We start from the raw sequence: 16,873 nt of genomic DNA, 5'->3' as shown, positions 1-16,873 counted from the left end.
TTGGGTGGTGGGAGTCAGATTTTGGGCTTGGAGCATCCTCACATCTGTAAGATCTGAAATGAGGAAGCAGATGATGTGGTAATGACCCGATTATTTACTGGTAAACTTCCTTATTCCAAGTTCCCTCTTTGGTTGGCCCAATCTTCTCGACACATCCATCCCTTCTGTGATACTCCTCTGGACACCTCCATAGGACTCAGGCTGCGTGTCTGTGTGAATCGCTCTTGTCATTTTCAGCAGTGGCCAGTGGAGACTGACAATAATATTGCTAAGGAGGCAAAGCCTCTAAAAGTAAAAGGCTTAACGAGTTTGATATGGGCATGGATTTGCTTATCGAACGTAAGGTACTGGAATGAGGAAGACCAAGGCTCAGAGTAATGATGTAGACCAGCGAATAATATGAATATGTATGCAAAGTAGTTATAGGAAGAAAGCCATCAATGGAAGTAATATGTAAATAACTTAAAAAACTGATGATCAAAGAAACTTACTTTTCGATCTTTCGTGACTGCCCACACAACGTTAACACCTACAGACACATGCATGATCCCATTTTCAGGTGATGGGGACTCCACAATAGTCCAAAGACTTCCTAGCAGAAAATAAGCATTGCATTAAGGATACTTCAAGGTATGCTGTTCCTATTTAATAGTAGTTGCACATTCAAAGGAAATTAAAGGTGCAGAACACCATTAAAACAAAGGGACAATACATATAGATAATATTTAACAGGTAAATATGTACCCTGGCTTATGTTGCCATCGATGGGTTCTGGTGACATTTACAAATCACTCAACCTACTGCCTTGTGGTTTGCAAATGTCACCAGGACCTCAAGTTAGAAATATCTAAACCATATAGAAACATTACATTTTATGTATGTTTTATAGTACATGTTTATTTTTGGGTAGGTACCTTGAAAAAGTGATCTCCTTCAAAGAGCAGCTAACAGTGTGCAATGACTGGAATTAGAATGCTTAGGTTTTATCCTTCTTGAACAAATTGATAGATTTCTTGAAATCAATAAGCAACAGTGAGGGTCAGTTACTTTATGCAGTTACATGGCTGCACTGTTTACCTATTAATTATGGATTTAGAATATTTGCCATATAACTTTCCAAATTTACATTGGACTAAAAACTGTATGACGAACACCGCATTTTGTTTTAATGCTCAGGATATGTAGTTTGATAACCTGTTACACGATGCAAAATGTCACAGTAAATACAAAATGTCAATAAAAATATGTTTAAAAAAAAAATAACTTTCTAAATGTACAGATTTCACCAAAAATATTTTTTGTAGCTCAAATGGATGAAAATGATATTGGCAACTATCAACATAATTTCCATATTTTGCCACATGATTTAGGTAACCTTGCTGCATAATTTGGTCCGCTATGCCACATAAACCTAGTAGCCCCAAAAATGTTAAAGCTTTCATTAGGATGATGTAATCTGCATTCCACAGACGACCATGAAATATTAACTGTATTTCACGGTTCCATGTAATAATTGGGCTTTCACACATTTTATGCAGTAAAAACCCCAAAACATGTAATAAACAACGAAATTATATATATCTAGATTAATTTCAAGTGCTGGTGATCAGTAGGACCCAGGCACATAAGGCGTGTTATATAGAAATCCTCTTGTCTCTCAGACAAAGAAAAACACTCTGGCACACAGAGAGGAAATGCTTTGTATGCTTTATTTTCATTCAGTAAAAAAACAGGATCTGGTGGGTACCTTTAGTCCAACATTCAGACCTCCCTCTGACAATTGAGCACCAATGCTTAACAACAGACATAGAAAATTTGCTAAATTTCTTCCAAATAAAACAGTGAAAAGAAGTTAAGCACATATATGCAGGTCATCAAGACAGACTGCCAATCCTTGAAACGTACTCAAATAATACCAATTTGATTTTGATTCAAATTATTTACTACTCGTCTAGTGAGATATACCTCAGTGAAGTGTAATACTCCTTAATGCACTAGTTATCACATCTCAATAAGCCACTATATTTTATTCTGCAAAAAACAGCACCATAAATCAATCAATCAGGGAACTGTCAAGCACACAACTCACCCGTGAGGGTCTAAAAGCGCGGGGGGAATGGGGTTAAGCAGCTCCGGTTAGTCGAAGAGACAGGTATTGAGGGTCTTGCTGAATTTGTGCAGAGAGGTGCGTCTGATGTCGATCAGGAGCTCGTTCCAGGTCTTGGCCGCGATGTAGGAGAAGGCCCTGCCACCCGTTCTGGCTCTGCGGATGTGTGGGGTTTCGTCGAGGGTGAGGTCGGCTGATCAGAAATCTCTCTTGGGTACGTTGGAGGAGATTCTCTTGTTGAGGTATTGGGGTCCGGTGTTGTGGAGGCACTTGCAGGCATGGGTGAGTGTCTTGAAGGTTACTCTCTTCTCGATGGGGAGCCAGTGGAGGTCTTGCAGGTGTTGGGTGATGTGTTCTTGTCGAGGGATGCCTAGTCTGGCTGCAGTGTTCTGTATGGTCTGGAGTTTGCAGAGCAGAGACTTGTTGATTCCGGCATAGAGGGCGTTTCCGTAGTCCAGTCTGCTGGTTATAGTGCGTGGGTGATGGTCTTTTTTGATTCTGGGGGATCAATTTGAAGGTTTAGCGAAGGATGCAGAGGGTGTTGAAGCAGGTGGAGGCGACCACATTGAACTGTCGGGTCATGGAGAGGGAGGAGTTAAGTACAATGCCAAGGTTCCTGGCGTGGTCCGTGGGGTGGGTGGGCTGCCGAGGGCGTTTGCCCACCAGGTGCTGTCCCACGCAGTGGGGAGGGATGGAGGACGAGGACCTCGGTCTTCTCTGAGTTAAGCTTCAGGCAGCTGTTGCTCATCCAGGATGAGACGACCTTCATTCCTTCCTGGAAGCTGAGTCTGGTGGTGATGGGATCCTTGGTGAGGGAGAGGATGAACTGGGTGTCGTCGGCATAGGAGACTATGTTGAGTCCGTGCTGTCTGATGATGGTGGTGAGGGGGCCATGTAGATGCTGAAGAGCGTAGGGCTGAGTGATGATCCTTGAGGTAATCCGCAGTTGATCTCTGTGGGTTCGGAGAGGAAGGGTGGCAGTCTGATTCTTTGGGGTCTGCCAGTGAGGAAGCAGCATAGCCATTCGAGGGCAGTTTCCTGTAAGCCGGCGTCGTGGAGTCTGGCGGTGAGTGTGCGGTGGGAGACGGGGTCAAAGTCTGCGGAGGGGTCGAGTAGGATCAGGGTCGCGTGTGGCCTTGGTCGAGGAGGATGCGGATGTCATCTGTGGCGGCGAGTAGAGCGGTCTCGATGCTGTGGTTGCGGCGGAATCCGGATTGGAAAGGGTCGAGGATGGAGTTCTCTTCAATGAATTTTGTTAGTTGGGCATTGACTGTCTTCTCAGTGACTTTGGCCGCGGAGGAGAGGAGGGAGATGGGTGGGTAGTTTTTGAGGTCCTAAAGATCTGCGGTGGGCTTCTTGCGCAGGGGCTTGACTTCTGCGCGTTTCCAGTAGTCGGGAAAAATGCCGGTTTTGTAGGTGGTGTTGATGGTGCGTCGTAGTTCTGGTGCGATGGCGGCGGCGGTTCTGTGGAAGATGTGCAGAGGGCAGGGGTCTGTGGGTGCTCCTGAGTGGATGCCTTTCATGTTTGATTCTGTGTTTTCGGTGGTGGTTGAGGTCTAGGCTGAGATGGTAGTTTGGCTGGCGTTGTTGGAGGAGGGAGAGGTTTTGGAGTCCGGTGTCCATTCGTTGAAGTTGTCATAGAGGACTTGATTTTCCGATGGAAGTAGGAGCGGAGCTTGTTGCAGAGGTCCTGGGAGGAGGTGATGTCCGTAGCCCTGCTGGGGGCTTGGTGAATTCTTGGATGATGCTGAAGGGTTCCTTCAAGTTGCCGGAGTTGGCGCTGATCTTGTTCTGGATGAAGGTCCTTTTGGTTGATCTGATGAGTTGTTGGTATTCTGTCATGGCGTTTGTGTATGTGGTGCGGTCTTCCAAAGTTTTGCTGTTTCGCCAATTCTTCTCGAGGCGTCTGCAGGTGCATCTGCATTCTTGAAGGTAGGCGGTGAACCAGGTGGCCTTTCTAGGGCGCTGTCTGTCGGGGTTGCGAAGGGGTGCCAGTTAGTGTGTGCAGTTGGTGATCCATCTGTGTATTTCTTTGGCTGCGAGGTTGGCGTCGGTCGCGGTGGAGGGGGCATTGCGGTTGAGGGTGGAGTTGAGGTGCTCCTCGGTGACCTTGCTCCAGTTCTTTCGCGGTGGGCGGTGTGCAGGTTTGGGGGCGGTGGGTTTGTCGACATGGAAGTGTACGCAGTGGCGGTCCGTCTTGAGAAGATGGGGTCAAGGGTGTGTCCTGCCATGTGGGTGGGGATGGTGATTAGCTGTTTCAGTCGGTGGTTAGCGAGGTTGTCCAGGAGGGTCGAGGAGTTGGGGTTGTTGAGGTTGTCAAGGTGGAAGTTGAGGTCTTTGATGAGTATGTAGTCCATGGAGGTGATGGCGTGGGGTGCGATGAGGTCGTGGATGGTAGTGGTGATCGTTGTTCGAGGTCCGGGGGACTGTAGACCAGGGTGCCTCGTAGGGTGGTTATGGGGCCAGTCGGTGGTGGACGGGGAGGCGCTCATGCTGGAGGTGGTGAGTCGGAGGGAGCTCTTGTGTGCGATGGCAAGTCCTCCTCTCGGGCGGTCCTTCCTCTGGATCTTGCATCAGGGAGGCTGTGGCGATGTCGGGGGCGGAGGTGGAGTTGGTCCAGGTTTCCGTGAAGAAGGTGACGTCAGGCGAGATTGTGTCGAGGAGGTCGCAGATCTCTACGGCATATCTATGTAGGGAGCGTACATTGAGAAGGATGCACCACAGGGCTTCCGGGGTGTTGGCGTTTGGTGTGGGGGTGTGCGCTGTAGCGGTGTAGAGGGTGGTGAAGGTTCGGCGTCAGTGTCGGCAGGAGAACTGGTCGTGGGTGGATTTTGGTGTAGACAGATGGCAGTTGTTCCTTCCTGGGCTAGGGCAAGGAGGGCGGCTGAGTCGTAGCGGTGGGTGGTCGGAGATCCAGGGATTCTGGCGCTGGTTGCGAACGGGCGTGGACAGGCTTACCTTTGGCGTGCGACCGCCATTAAATAGGAAAGGGGGTTGAAAGCACAGCTGGGAGGCGGGAACAGCAGGGGGAGGGGTCGTGGGGAAATAGCAGCGGGAAAAGGACAGTGAAAAACAGGCACGGAGGAGAAAACAAGGGCACAGGCACACAAAACGAATGAAAAGGGCAGAAAACAGAGTCACAGACAACCAGGCACAAAAAATACAATAAAATTAAGTGGAGAAACAGACAAAAGACACAAAGACAAAAACGGGCACAACAACGCAGACAGACAATAGTGGAACAGCAGGAGAGCAAGGCTCTCCCACTGGACCACCAGGGATGAGGCGCAGGCAGGAGCCTGTTGGTGGAGGAGGGCCTCAAATCCCTAACTGTGAGAGAGGTGTCAGGGGCAGCGGCAGGCGAGGCTACAGCGGAGCTGCTTGGGCAGAGAGCGGGACTCTGGCCAGGAGGTCAGAGGTCTTGCGCCTATTATTATATTATCCAAGTGGGCCCTAGCATCTATAGAAGGGATTCAGCAAATTCTCTTTTGTTACATTGATGCTCGCTTTCCTGACAAAGGTCCACATCTTAGAACGAAACATGTTGCAGGGCCGATCAAACAGCTCTTATGCTTTTACTGAATAAAAATAAATCATACAAAGGAGTGCTGGTGTATTTTTCTTTGCAAGAGGATTTGTGGGCTATGTATCTATGCATCAATCTTTAAATCTATATAATTTCACTGAAAAAACAAAGGTTAAGTTATGTTATAGTTAGGTGTTGAAATAACATAAAAACTAATGTTTAAAAACAAACAAAAAAAATAATTGAAATTCACCAGAGTTTACCAAGCTAACTATAACTTGCAAAAAAGTGCAGTGTTCGTAAAAGTGCTATTAGAGAGGATTGGTCAATAGATATCAAATATGTATACATTTATGTACATAATGCATAGATACTTAAAATTGTTTCCATAAGACAAAGCATACTCTAAATATACTAAAAATTAAGATCATTTCAGAAAGTTCTCTCACTTTATCCAGATGTTAAACAAGAACCGAATCACAGAAAAAACAACCGGACCAGTTGTGTAAGTTATCAGTATTTTCTTTGCCTCTCTACAATGAGGTACCCCCATGGACAAACAGATTGGGCACAGACATTTTCTGAGAAACTATACCATTCTTATTATTGCCTTCTTTATGACAGATATAATTGTGGAATTGGAGGTAAGGTAAGTGCTTTGTAATTTTAAATATTGGTTTTAATCACCTGGATGGCTTCATCAGACCAAAGATAGGAGAGTCATAAAATAGGAATGCCTAAGCTCCATGCTGGCAATTGGGGTATAAATGAAGTGGTTCAGAACCAGTCATAGCATTGTAATATCGCATCATGCCTCAAATTTGAATTGGCAGCATCTAAATTTGCACTAATTATTGCTGTAGTTGCAAGCACACCTCCCTCCCTGCAGGATGGTTGTACCATAAGCCTTTTGATCCTCTGGCACAATTTCAAGAAAGTATCAATTCGACTGTGACAGATGTAGCTGCAAACACAGTCTAATCTTTTGCCCATTACATTCATTATTCTACCTTCTCCTGAGGTGCGTTAATTAGTGATGCTGTTGTTTAGACCTGCAATGAGAAGTGGCCAATATTGCATAGTTCATTTTAATTAGAACACATACAGAAATCAAGTGACAACACTACAGATGGACACTACACAAGTTTTATACAAAAAAAATAAGTATTCTTTATATAGACTTATCACAAGACCACAAACGACAAAAATCCACAATACTGTACTTAAAATGGTAGAATTAGCTTAGTTCTCTTTAGATGTTAAATTGCGACACTTTGAGTTCAATGTACCTTAAGATGCGTAACACAATACAACAAAAGTGTTGCAGGGAAGGTGATGCATCGGTTCCTTACACGCAATAACGGTGATGCGTCGGGTCCCTACTGCTTCGTAGGGGATGCGTCGGTTCTTCTCTGAGAGGGGAGGTGATGTGTCGGTTTCTTACTGCGCTTCCGTGACGATGCGGCACGCAACGGCGTGATGCGATGAAGATCCGGTACAATGCGACAAAGATGGCGTCTTCTGGATACAACACGATGCGGACCGTGACAGGCCCTGTGACACGCTTCCCGGTGATGCGACGGCATCTGATGCGACATCGATCCTCTTCTCCGGCGATGCGAGTTGCTTCGACAATGATGCGAACCGCGACAGGCCCTGCGACACGCTTCCCGGTGATGCGGCGGCGTCTGATGCGACGTCGATCCTCTTCTCCGGCGATGCGAGGCGCTTCGGTGACCCTGCGATGACTCAACGGTTCTTCTGGGCCGCGACAGGCCCTGTTACACGCTTCCCGGTGATGCGGCGGCGTCTGCTGCGACATCGATCCTCTTCTCCGGCGATGCGAGGCGCTTTCTCATTGTGAAGCGACAGCAGCAGTTTGGCGACACGCTTTTTGATCGTGAGTCGCGCTTTCAGCTCCTTGCGACACGCAGTCCCTCAGAAAGCCGCACTTCCAAAGAACTCTTGGGAAGCTGGGTGGTGAAGTCTGTTGTCCCTGAGACTTCAGCAGGAGGCAAGCTCTTTTCTCAAGCCCGTGGAGATCCTTCACAAGTTGAATAAAGTATACACAAAGTTCCTTTCTCCTCACTTTGGCAACCACTGCAGGCCAATCCCTCAAGCTTAGGGATAGTCTCTCCTCAGTCTCTCTGGTTCCTCTCCTCAGCAAGGGTTTCTTCTTGTTTCCCAAAGTGATCTAAAGTTCTTGGGTGTGGGTCCCAATATTTATACTCAGTTTCTCTTTGGTCTCTGAAGGCAGAGAGGCTTTGCCTAGTCTAAACCAGTTCTGGTCAGTCCTGGAGCACTTTGTTTACAAGACTCCTTCTTTCCTTTCAGAGTGCAGGGCAGTGACATCAGACGCACCACAGGAGGTGGAGCCAGCATTGTGGAGGGAAGGCACAGCCCTATTCAGGTCCCAGGTGCAACTCCTCCCACCCATCTACATGCAGATCTTTCTATTCAGCCGTGTGCTGACTCACCCTGTCTCCTGGAATCCCCCAGCCCCTGTCACTCAAACTCCAGACAAGGAATACACAACCTAGCAGAGGCAGGCTTTGATAGTTAGGCAAGAAAATACCTACTTTCTAAAAGTGGTATTTTCAAACACAGAATGTTAAAACCAACTTCACTAAAAGATGTATTTTATCATTCTGAGTTCAGGCATACTAAACTCGAATTTCTACCTGGTTCCCTAAGTCAGTTAGGATTATAAGATGTAATAATCAAACTGCCCATTCAGGCTAATGGGGAACAGGTAGCCTTGCAATAGTAAAAGAAAAATGGCTGCAATTTACTATTAGGACATGCCACACACACCAGGGCATGTCCTACCTTTTCCCTGGGCCTCCCATAGGGGTGACTAATATGCAGAAAAGGGAAAGTTTAGGGACTGGCAAGTGGGTGCACTTGCCCTGTCAACATGGCAGTTCCAGACTGCACACAGGCTCTGCAATGGCAGACCTGAGGCACACTTTTACAGGCTGCTTCTGTGGGTGGCACAACCAGTGCTGCAAGCCCACTAGCAGCATTTGGTTTACAAGCCCTGGGCACACTCAGTGCACTGTACTAGGGTCTGACAAGTAAACCAAACCAACCAATCATGGAATCACTAATCCATACATCAATTTACAATAGGGAGAGCATATGCACTTTAGCACTGATCAGCAGTGGTAAAGTGCCCAGAGTCATAAAACCAACAAAAACAGGTCAGACAAAATACAGGAGGAAGGCAAAATGTTCAGGGATGACCCTGCAAAAAGGGCTAAGTTCAACAGAGACTAATTGAACCTCTGAAGGAGAAGTGTGCTGATCATGATTGCTGATGTCATCACCAACTTTATTATCATTAACATCACCTCCTACATCCTCCTAGGGCTCATAGAGGCAAGCTGGAGGCTGACAGGGAAGGCGAAGTCTCCTAGGCCCTGGAAGTGTAGCAAATATTGTGCAAGTTGCTTGGTACTAGTTGTGAAGGTTGCAATTTTATTGAAAACCTGCTACAGAGTCCAAAACACTAATAGGAACCTGTTCCATGGGAAGAACAATGGGATTGCCTAGTAGATACAGTACCTTTGGGGACAAAGTTTCCTCATATCTAAAAGAATAAAGGAGTTATCCAAATATAAGGGGGTATCATGTTGTGTCTCATGATCAACTTCTTCTTAATCCATTTCTTCATCAGGCTTGAAAATAATATTAAGGACTCAGCGGTCTTGGCCATGGAGCAGAGAGTTGTCATTGGAAAACATGTTTCCTCAGTGCTATAATACTCATCATATCCCCGTTTGCTCCTCTTCACTCTCCCTGCACAAACAATGTTGATGCATTTTAAAAATGTGTAAATTATACGATTACCCAAAAAAGAGGGCGTCTCGACAGAGAGTAAACCTCCGGTTGAAGAGTCAATAGGGAGAAAACTAGATTTTAACAGTTTATTAAATTTCAAAAGATTCCTTTCTGTTCGAATGGCCAAAGGAAGAGACGTTTCAAACTTGGACAGTGACTACTGAAAAAAACTGACCTGCAGTCAACACTTTATTGAACTTAAGAATGTTTGCAATAAAAAGTGCTAGAGTGGAGTGGCCGAGCAGGAGTATACATAGAGTAAGTGATGCAATGTAGTTAGAAGATGAAACGTTGTAAAAATCCCTGAAGCCTGGAAGATACAACACTTGTGCATCAGAAGCCAGTGCAGCAGGAAGAGGCGGTCGGACATACATGTTGTTCTGCTAAGCACATGAATAACATGAGTGGCAGAGTTCTGAATGAGTTGCAATTTATAAAGAAGAAAAGCTGGGAGTCCTACAAAGAGTGAATTACTATAGTCCAATCTTGAGATGATGAGCATCTGGACCAAGATCTTTCAACAATAAATAGGTACTAAAGGAGTAATTTTCTGAATAACTCGGAGCATGAAAAAAGTTAGCTGAAGTAAGCTCATTGATGCATGCCTCAAAATTAAGTTTGCTACCAGAAATTAACCCTGAGTTGTGTGCACTGTGGGAAGGAGAAAAACACAAGGAGTTCGGCCACCAACTGGAAAGCTAAATGAAGGGTTCCCAAAGATGATAATCTTAATCTTATCCAAGTTTAGCCTCAAGGAACTGGTGCTCGTCTACATAGCAACTAAACACAGACAGCTTTTGAACTGGTCGGGGAGGGAGCTGAGATGTTCATCAAGTCTTACGATGATATGGGTGTCATCTGCATATGTATAAACCCTCAAGCTGTAAGGTGAAAAGAGGGTGGCCATAGGGGGCACATATATTTAAGAGTGCAGGGCTCAAAGAGGAGCCTTGGGGGCCATGCAGTGGAATGAGATAAGCCAATGAAAAGCAGTGTCCTACACACTAAAATCATCAAGAATGTATTTAGAAACCCATATTAAAAGCTGGAAAGAGATTAGGAAGAATGAGAGCAGCTGAACCTCCCGCATCAATGATCATCCCGATATCATTCCTAGCAGTAATTAATAGAATGTCTGTGCTCAGATTAGGATGAAAGACCTTTAAAAAGCACTAAGAAATTAATGTTCTGCAATATATTTAGACAGTGGTGAAATGACACATTTTTTGACTACTTTCCCTGCCAGTGATAATAAGGAGAAAGGTTAATTGAAAGGACTGTTGGATCCTGGGTGGGCTTTTTCAAGAGCAGAACAGCAAGAGCTCTTTTCCAGGAAACAGGAACTTTTCCAGAGCATAAACATAAAGAGGCATTGCAGAGTGAGGTCATCACTGTTGGGATCTTCCAAGATCTCTGCAGGAAGAAGCAGCAAATTCTTGAGTGGTAAAACAAGGACTGGCAGTGATGGCAATCTCCTTCTTCCTTGAAAAGCATAATCTGGAATAGCGTGAACTGTTCTCTTCAAAGTAGTTGTCAATTGACACTATCAATGATGCAGTGTCTGATAGACGGGTCACACATAGTACCCAGAATGACAGTGGATGTATGGGGCCTTTATAAAAAAAATTAAGACGAAAAAGCAGATACAGGTACTACGATTTCATTTATGTTTTAAATACTTGTTTTTAATGGCATGCAGGTGTTTCAAAATCTGACATTTTTAAAATTATTATTGATAAATCATTTGTAAAACATCATCAGCCGAAGGGGAACTACTAAAATGTCAGAAATACATGAGAGGCAACATCAAACTTTCAAGATAGTCTACTTGGGTGTACAATTCCAAACAGTGTGAGCACTGCCTGCATTTTTTGGATTAAAACATATTGTGCAAAACAAAAGCAATCATTTTTACATTGCACACACTGCAGATTCATGTATACCTTACTGCCCACTGCACATGTATGAATTTATACTAACAATGTAAAACTTAACAGAATGTAATATTTGTCACAAATGATAGTTTGGCACAATCGAAAAGTAGTTATTTAGAAGCTCTTAGATAAATACGAAGATGAAAAGGGAATTCCTTGAGTATACCCTAAGATCTTTGTATTTATCTGGATCCCTGCTACAATCCATTTTTCATTTATCTAAGAACTCACAGAAATGGTTGGGCCGCCACTGTGATATTCGGCTGCCGTGGTGTGGATGTTCGCCTATGATGCAGCATGCCACAATAAATTGTGGGTGAAGCATTTATTCCAAACTCCTTTTGATTTCCTCATTGGACCATCACACTGTATAACCCCCACCTGGTCGTCTTTATGTGTTTTGAGTATGCCTCATACAGACACCCTGTCCAGCAATATGTATCAAATTTGACCACTAACATGAGACATAGACTCAAAGTTTAGCAAATACTTAACTTCTCTGCTGAGATCTCCAACAAGCGTGCCAGTTTGTGCCATGTATAATTGGGTTTTTCATGTGAAGATGCCCACTGCCCAACTGGAATGAATTCAAGGCTAATGACTCCTTTTATTCAGGATATGGGATATGTCAGCAGATAATGAATTCTGATAAGTAATGACTAAAGTCAGATTCAAATCTGAGACCTAAGGGTCAATTTATTTAATGTAACGCCAAAAACGGACATACTTCCAGTGTTTTGTGTAGAATTAACACCATTGACAGCAAATCAGATTTGAGTGGGAACTGTGAAGAATCATGACCTGTGTTGCAGTTTGTGAGTAAAAATAACATAGCAAGTGCAAGATAATTACTGTATGAGTAGAATGCCTCATAGTGGCTTCAAAAGAAAGATTCTTCACATGACATATCTAAATGTTGTGTAAAACAGCAAACATTTAACTACAATTATATTTCTTAAAGGATGAGAAGTGTACCCCCTCCGGTGGTTATCAGTACATCTGCAGCCAGGAAACCACCATAGTGGAGACAAATTAGTGCAAAAAAAAAAAAAAAGAAAAACACAGTTTCTAGGATATGGAACTCCATCCCCATATTCATCATGATTGCCCAAACCTTGCTCTAATTTAGGAAGAAGCGGAAGACACACTGATTTAAAGACGTTATGAATTAACAGTCCTCTTCCGCTCTCAAAAACAGCTAACCTTCCTATCTCTGGTTCACTGTACCTTTAGGCTACATGTCATCTAAGTTAATACTACATACATACAAAAGATTTGAAAAATGCTTACCTTTGGTGTTGTTTCTTGTAATTCCCTCTCTGACGATGGCTTGTCCTTCCCAAAGAGATGCCCACAAAAGATCATACGGACCACAACTCATCTGTACTACTTCACCAGGAGTTTCTATTTCTGACCAGGAGGAGCCCTCAGGGTTGTGGTGGCATACATCTTCTCTATACCAAACCTAGAGTACATAAAATATTATTTAATCATTTAAACAACAAAAAACATCAGTGAGGGAAAGAGTGAAAAAGAATGAAGTAGAATGTTTGTTTTAAAAGAGGCAATTGGCTTTGCACACCGACTGTCCTTCAGGGACAGATGAAAAGAGCACTAGAGATAAATGAAAAAGTAATGGGTGAATGCTTGAATTGTTCCCAGCCACTTGTACATACTCGGTGCCACATCGCAGTCTGTTTTTATCCCACTACGCCTCCAAAGATAGGACCCAGTCATACGCAAATCAGCCTTGGTCCTGCTCCAAGTCCAGCCCGAAATGCCAGACTAGGTCTAGGAACTCAAGCAAGCCAGGACCAGTTCTCAACCTATTTTGGCCTCTCCAGTATGGTGAAGCTTGAATTCTATGGCACAGTGAGCACAGGATCCCCGTCTGGGCATACTTGTCGCACTGCAGGAGTCGTACTGAAGTAAACATTAAATGTGAAGGATGGAATTCTTTAAAGAATCTCAGCCACTGGTAGTTACTCAGGCTGTATCCCAGTCCATTGTTTTGTTTTGCTCATCATGCCACCTCAGGCAGGAGCCAGTAATATGCAATTCAGCATTGGTCCTTTCCCTACAAGAACAGTCCAGACCGAACTGCAAGGACAGGTCTTCTCTGGAGATGTTCAGATAACGTTCTTCACTTGGAAACTGGTGGCACTTGCAAGTTAAGATGATACAGATGGGAGATCGATAGGCAATGGAACCAAAAACGTCTGACAGATCAAGCAGAACCAGTAAGGCAGGTTCCTCTTATCTGATGAATTGGTGGTTTGCGGTCTCAGTGTCCCCGTGTTAAACCCAAATGGTAGTCTTGTACAATAGAATTGACATCATCATGGTCTTGAAATGTATATAGTTACTGTTTGTTTAATTACCTTTTTGAGGAACAGTATATGTGTGAGGACCTAAGAGTTGAGTTGTGCAGTTTTCATTGGCAGGTAGCAGCACACAGGGGAGCATACGCTTCACACTTCCATCAGTCAAAGAAATGTTTGCATAGCTTTAGCTGTTGACTTTGGTTTTTCTTGTTTAACTGAGAGCGCCACAAACCATTTCTGGACCTACAGATGCTGTGCAAGATAGAGCCAGAAGAACTGTCTAACCAGACAGATCATTGCTCCTTAAAGAAAGCTAATTCACAAAGTAAAATCTTTGACCGACTGGAGCCGGCAGGTCTATCTGAGTGCATGTACTTGTTGTTAAACCTGGCATGAGCCCCAAGATCCACTGAAGCCCCATAAAGGGGATTCTGTCACCTTTTCTAAAATGTTTTCTTTTTGGCACTGATTTCCATGCAATGGCCAGTTATCACTGTTCGCTAAGAGAACAATTATCTTTCTTTAATAACTTTCTTACTTCTATGATATATAATTACTACATTTTTACTTTTTTTATTAAAAGTTACTTTCTTAATTCATTTACTGCATTGTTAATTACATTGTTACACCACACACCCTCTCATGTCCCCAAGATACCCTTCAGTATGTTCCTATTCAGATGATGAGAGAGCTCAATACCAAGTCCCTAAAGGTAGCATCCTTGTCTTGAATAACCTATTAGTTCTATTTGTCATAGTCAAGCGACCAATGCAGTTTCATGTGATGAGGGGTTGAAGTGCCTATTGATCACTATTGATTGTTTGTTTACTTATTTGAGAGTTTTATTAAGCGAGTATATGACCCGTGGGTATGAGAGCATTATACAGTGTACACAGACCGACCAGCCGTACAATGGTGATTACATAGATCATATAATCACTACAAATGAGTGTTAGCTAGGCCAGCAGATTACCTACGATCAGAAAAAGGGAAAGGACCCTTAGGGAAGAAGCAGATCCTGGGACGTGATGTACTTTTATGAATAAGCCTCTACATTACAGATATGTTCAGTGCTTTGAGTATTGTAGAGCCCATCAAAGTGACATAATGGCAAAAAAGTGTCTATGCTGTCACTAGAGTTAGTCTATCCATATTTATAATTATTCATCCTCCAAAATATAATTTAAATAAAATGAAACTGAAAAATTAGATGTACCTTTCCTTGTAAAGAAACACCCCACACAGATAAACGTCCAACAGGCTCATCAGTGATTTCCCATCCTCCCACGGTGATATCATTAAAAGGGTCTGGAAACTGCTTGCCACCTGGAGGAGGGGGGATCTAGAAAGAAGACAAAAATTAGTTTTTAAAAATCAACTTTGATATGGGTTGCCTATCCTCCTATTGATGCTCTGAAAGGCTTCTAATAACAGTATATTTGAAACCCCACACTCTTTATCTGGTATACAATGAAGACAGGTCATATCTGTCAGTTAATTATCAGTGAACTCTGAGCTAACCCTGTCAAACAACATATGCAAATCTATACATATAAGAGGCATAGAAAGGTACAAAGGTGTATGAAAGCGATTAAAAAGGTACAAAAAGTAAAGATAACTTGAGTGGCATATGATGGGCACATAGTTATTGCATGTGACATGCCTATGAGTAACTCTGGCAATATCTCCAGGTAAATGCCACACGTTCCATAAATACCCAGGGACACATAACACAAGTGCTTCCTCTAGCCCACCCATCTAAGTTACATGGAGGGTCAAACCATCCGCCCCACAGACCTTGGGTTGCATTAGACCATTGTTTGGTGTTCATGACTAGACTGACTGAAACAGGTTTCCTTACTCTGAAATATGTACGGCCATTGTCTTAGTATAGTTTGTTTCTCACAGTTATCAATACTTCACAAAGAGTATCACTAAAGCGCTGCAACCTCACAACACACAGTCAGGCTTTGTTGGGCATTGAGGAATTCATTCCTGTTCATTTTTTACGCAAAAATGTTTAAAGTTAGGCAGAGATAACTCATGTGTTAGCAGCTGTTATTTGTATTCTTTTAGAACTATTACACGTGCTGACAAAATAAACAGTATTTTTCATTTTTCATTTTTCAATTTAAACAGTGTTCTGCTAAAGTTTTAAACACTAAAACTAATCTTCAAAAATGAATCCATTGGAATCCATCTCTTTTTCTAGTAATTATTATACCCAGGATCCAAAGAATATCGGTTCTTACAATTTTTTGTCACAAATTTTTAGCAGCATGCTATAAAAAATTGGAGCACATATACATTTGTCTAAAAGAAAACAGAACTCTATGGGTTTGTAATCCGCTGTGGCATACAGTGGAGTAGTGTATAGTAGAATGGCATGCAGTGCAACAGAGTACAGTGAAGTGGCGTAGAATAGCACAGAGTGGAGTAGGGTACAGTGAAGTAGAATAGACTGTAGTGGTGTATACTGGAGTGGGATAGAGTGGAACATAAAAGAGTGGAGTGGCATAGAGTGAAGTTGCAAACAGTGGAATAGTGTAGAGTGCATTAAAACACAGTGGAGTAGTTGAGAATGGATTGGCGTACAGTAGAATAGCGTAGAGTGTAGTGTTGTAGAGTGGAGTGGCATACAGTGGAGTAAGGTAGAGTGGAGTAGCGTACACAGGAGTGGCATAGAGGGGAATAACATAGAAGGAAGTGATATTAAGGGGAGTGGCGCAGAGTGGAACAGTGTAGAGTGGAGTTGTGTAAAGTGGAGTAGTGTAAAGTGGAGTGGCATACAAAGGAGTGGCATAGGCTGAAGTGATGTATAATGTAGTGTGGTAGAGTGGATTAGCATACAATGGAGGGGCACAGAGTGGTGTTGCGTGTATTGGAATAGCATAGAGTGGAGTGGTGTAGAGTGGCGTACATTGGATTGATGTAGAGAGAAGGAGTGTACAGTGGAGTGGCATACAGTGGATTAGAGTAGAGTGATGTTGCGTACAGTGGAATAGCATAGAGTTGAGTGGTGTACAGTGTAGTGGAGCACAGTTGAGTGGTAGAGTGGAATGGCACAGAGTGGAGTGGCGTATGGTGGGGTAGCAGAGTAGGACAGTGTTGAATGGAGTGGCGTACACTGGAGTGGCCT

General features: G+C 43.6%; 1 protein-coding gene across 1 annotated transcript in view; it reads right to left on the bottom strand.

The window, feature by feature from the left end:
* The window catches only part of TECPR1 (tectonin beta-propeller repeat containing 1), a 428,679-nt gene that overhangs the window by 352,395 nt on the left and 59,411 nt on the right, over window positions 1-16,873 (bottom strand). The window contains exons 5-7 of the mRNA XM_085629008.1: window positions 14,951-15,076; window positions 12,701-12,875; window positions 492-592 (exon numbers count right to left, since the gene is read on the bottom strand). Of these exons, the coding sequence (XP_085485134.1) occupies window positions 492-592; window positions 12,701-12,875; window positions 14,951-15,076 (402 nt within the window). The remainder of the gene's footprint in view (window positions 1-491; window positions 593-12,700; window positions 12,876-14,950; window positions 15,077-16,873) is intronic.

Source organism: Triturus cristatus, chromosome 10, assembly GCF_964204655.1.
Source record: "Triturus cristatus chromosome 10, aTriCri1.1, whole genome shotgun sequence".
Classification (NCBI taxonomy): domain Eukaryota; kingdom Metazoa; phylum Chordata; class Amphibia; order Caudata; family Salamandridae; genus Triturus; species Triturus cristatus.
The sequence above is the reverse complement of the archived record's forward strand: the minus strand, read 5'-3'. Positions and strand labels throughout refer to the sequence as shown.